At 47.0% G+C, this 4192-nt stretch overlaps 1 protein-coding gene across 1 annotated transcript; it reads left to right on the top strand.

Moving 5' to 3' along the window:
• Positions 1 to 917: 917 nt before the first annotated feature.
• On the top strand, positions 918 to 1845 carry LOC119340693 (ethylene-responsive transcription factor ABI4-like). The gene has a single exon (XM_037612613.1). It carries the CDS (start codon positions 947 to 949, stop codon positions 1634 to 1636), a length of 690 nt encoding a protein of 229 aa, XP_037468510.1. The 5' UTR covers positions 918 to 946; the 3' UTR covers positions 1637 to 1845.
• Positions 1846 to 4192: the final 2347 nt, after the last annotated feature.

Here is a 4192-nt window from a genome sequence, read left to right as displayed (position 1 = left end):
ACACTGTCATGAATTTGGTTTGTTTTAAATAAAAATCGTCTGGTTTGCATGAAATTTGTCTGGTTTGTTCAAATTCCGTTTGAAATGTGTATGGACAATTGATTGGTAGGGTTGGATGTCTGGCTTCCATATCACTATCCGCGGACGGATATTATGTCCATTTTAGGGGAAATGATAAAATAAAGAGATACGGGATATTAATCTAATAGTCTAACTTGAGAATTTCTTCATCAAAAAAAATTATTTAATTTATTTTGAAAATTCCTTGGATTGTTAAGTTGCTAACTTAACAAAATAAATGTTAGAATATAGTAATAATATTTCATTGATACATGTTTCTCAATATTTCCACAACAACGCGCGAGGAACCATCTAGTTAACAATAATGCTTAACAACTGGGGAAAACATGCATCGGAAGAAAAGACAACTTAATTAGTTTAAGAAAAGGCAAACTTCACATGATTATAAGACCCCAGTATATGTATAAGCAACTGAATTAAAAAGATGTATATGTATAAGCAACAGAAACGTGTGGTTCACATTAGCTAATGGCAAGGTAAACCACGTGCCATTCCATCTGGCTGGGGCATCAGATAAGCTAGACTTACGTGTACTACCAGAGCGCGCGCTCGGCCGAGCACGCGCATGCAGTTGCGCTACAATGGAAACGGCAGTGCAAGCTTTACTCATCCCGTTCCGTGCACGCCATTGTACATATCTTTTGTCGTGTTAATAACGACTTTGCTTTTGAGTGGTTATCGTGTTAATCGGCGATCCGTTCCTGGCGAGGCGTGGTTCCAGTGAAGCTGAAACGTATGTACGCAATGCGCGGCGTGATGCCGGCGGGGTGGGCTGCGCCAGACCCGCTATTAAACCCCATCATCTTGCACACATTAGGCATCCACTTAGAAGTGCATCCACCTCCGTTCAACTGTGGCAGAAGCCATGGCAGCGGCGGCAGCGGGTGTGAACACCAGGTTAACTGGGGTGAGGAAGAAGGGGGAGGACAAGTTCGGTGCTGCGATCATGCACCCGGTGACGAAGACGTTCCTGTGGCTAGGGACGTACTCGTCCCCCGAGGTCGCCGCGTGCGCCTATGACCTCGCAGCTAGGGAGCTGAAGGGCGCAAAGGCAAAGCTCAACTTCCCGTACCCTCCGCCGGCCAGACTGGTTAAGGAGGTGATTGCTGCACCGAGGCACCGCAGCCACGGTCACGAGGCACCGCTCTTTCAGGTTGTTACATTGCCACCAGACCCCACATCACCGCCTCCACCACCGCCCAAGCTCGTTGTTTACTTTCCCTTCCCCTTCGAAGTGCCCGCCAGCAACCCCCCTCCAGTGCCGGCATACCCGTTCCTGCACATGCCGCGTCCGGCACGAGCACGGCTCAGCCCGCAACCAGCGCACGCGCCTGGTCCAAAGCCACAGCCGCCGATCCAAAGGATGAACGTCATGGTGCAGGCAGAAAGCTGCTTAAGCTCCTCAAGGGAAACCCTAGGGGCTTCTTCGTCTCGCTGCCTGGTGCTCAAGAAACCCAAGCTGGTCGTCCTTCCCGTCACCCCTAGTGCTCCTACAGAAGGAACGGGTGACAATTTCACCAAGCCGTGGTATTTCCCTGATTTTCCTGTTGTTTAGCCTCGGCCGGGTGAATTAGGCACCGAGATCTCATAGTCATGTGCCATCATGATCCATGGGAGATCTGAATCTACCTATCATATAAGTTTTTCATTACAACAAGTTGTATTTTCATTAATGTTTTAGTGTGTCGTACCATATAATATGTTGACTTTCATGTTTGTTTTTACCAATCATATGTAATCAGGTAATCTATGTTGTTTGTTTCATCAATCTTGTCTTTGCGTTTCTTTTTGCCAGTACACTCTTGTCTTATGTTACCATCACCTGTTTTGAGTACAAATCATATAATTAATTTAATCCATTAGTTAATAGTTCAGTTTGTATTTAAGATTATTGTTTTGAGGTGAAAAGAGAATATGTTGGTCAAACACCGGTGCTGCTACCCCTTTTAATGCAAAGCAAAGAAGTACGAAATACTGCGTATGCAAATTTCAGGAAGAAACAATATAATCCTTGTCTACCATATCATGCAGACTCGTTAGCAACCAAGTAAGTTTCTATAGAGCTTCTGCTCCCGGACCACCACATGAGAAGTTGGATTGTACACTACTTTTGATTAATTGATCCAGAAACTCGGTCTTTGTATAACATTTTAATCTGTTAAGAGCATTCACCACTATAACAAAATCAGATCCCATGGATCATAGGCAGCTGAAAAACCATCAAATCCATACTCTAGTACCTTTCAAGCACACGGTTATTTAAGTATATCATGAATAAAGTTCGTTCTAACCTTTAGAACTGAACTAAAATGACCACTAACAATCAAATACACGACAGTTTCACCAGTTTCAGCCTTGAAAGCGGCATGAACATTGATCTATCCAGACTTCTCGGGTGATCGCATGTATGAATTCCAGTACATCAATCACTCTCAACAACATTATAAGTACCCAATTATTTAGAAAACTATAGCAACTCTTGTGTGGTTATATCTAAGGTAGTGGAGGGTCTTCAATATTAATTTGATTCAACAAGAATAATAAGAGATCATTCTAGAGTAGCAACAGTTGTACGACCAAATTTGAAGTACAAAGTTATTAGTTCTCTTAACATGAAACATTTTTGTCATAACATTTTAGAGCATTCTCCTTTGTTTCTCCTTTTTCCGAAAAGGCCTAAAGCCATGCATTAATTTTCACAAGTCCTTGCAAGCACGTGCACACCATTACAGGAAAAAAATAGAAAACATTCAAAATCTTGTGTGTGCCGAAATCTTCTTCCTCCTGCATCGACCAGTGGTGCGCCGTGAGCATAGCTTAATGTCACCTCTTGGACTTGCATTATAGCATATTCTTAATGTCTTCCATGTACATCATCTTGTAGGAGACAAGGTCGATGTACTTCTTGTCTTGCTCCTCCTGCTCGCGACGCCATGCAGCCTGCTGGGCGTCAAACCCGCGCGCGACGGCGAGCGCTGCTCGAAGAGGAGGTCGGTGAGCTCCTCGTCCCACTGGAGACGCGTGTCCTCTTCCTCCTGCTCGTGCGCAGTGCGCTCGGCGAGTGCCGCTTCGAAGGCATCCACGTCGGGCCCGACGAGGTAGTCCTCCGGGCCGATAACGTCGGGGCCGCGCGGGCGCTCCTCCCCCGGCTCGATCTCGACGGCGCGGACCTCGCCGTGCTCCCTCTCCCTCTTCACCGGAAGCAGCGACGCGCCCGAAGAACTCCCTGCACCGGAAGAGCTCACCGCATCAAAGTGTCGCGCATGGGGGCGGTCGTACTCCGCCGTCTCGCGGCGGAGGAGGGACGGCGGCACCGGGAGCCCGTAATTGGTGTAGCGTTTGGCCGAGCGCTTGCGCGCCGCGTCATATTCTTCTCAACTCGTATAGCTTGATGAACCACAGCTTGTAGTGTATCATAAGGAAACATCTCCACAGAATCTGATATTCATCATACGGCCCATGTAAAAATCTCGCCATCTTCGCCTCATCATTTTCACGGGTTCTAGTCCGAATTAGCAGCACCTCTATCTCTTTATAGTACTCCTCAACAGTGTGGGAACCTTGAGTGAGCTCCTGCAACCGCTTGTACAATTGCCTCTCATAGTATGATGGAACAAAACGGCGCCTCATGACTTGCATCATCAAAGTCCAGCTGCGGATATAATTATTGCCCGACATCAACCGACCGTCTTGCAGCTGATTCCACGATGTAAGAGCATAACGAACTCCATAACAATAAGATCAACTCTCTTGGCTTTAGAAAAACCATGGATGCGAAAGATTTGATCGCACTTCTCCTCCCACTCAATATATGTATCTGGATCCTCTTTTCCCGTGAAGGATGGCACATGTAGCTTCACTCTCACTTGGTTGTCACGGTCATCTTGATCACAATGGTCATAATGATGACTGTCGCGACCAAAAACAGCACCACGGCGAGGCGGGGAGTAGGGTTCATATTCCCCCATGCCTTCATCTTCGTCACCATGCTCAAAGAGATCTTCAAGGGAGATGCCATCACCATCATGTGCAGCTCGTCCGCGGTGATCACCGACAAACCCGCGGGGGTCATGGCCTCGCCCGCGAGCTTCTCCTCCATCCAGCCACCCTC

Source organism: Triticum dicoccoides, chromosome 7B (genome assembly GCF_002162155.2).
Source record: "Triticum dicoccoides isolate Atlit2015 ecotype Zavitan chromosome 7B, WEW_v2.0, whole genome shotgun sequence".
Classification (NCBI taxonomy): domain Eukaryota; kingdom Viridiplantae; phylum Streptophyta; class Magnoliopsida; order Poales; family Poaceae; genus Triticum; species Triticum dicoccoides.
Note: the sequence above shows the minus strand (reverse complement) of the source record. Positions and strands in the feature narration are given on the sequence as shown.

Coding starts and splice junctions, on each gene's coding strand:
- LOC119340693 (XM_037612613.1), top strand. CDS start 947: ATGGCAGCGGCGGCAGCGGGTGTGAACACCAGGTTAACTGGGGTGAGG.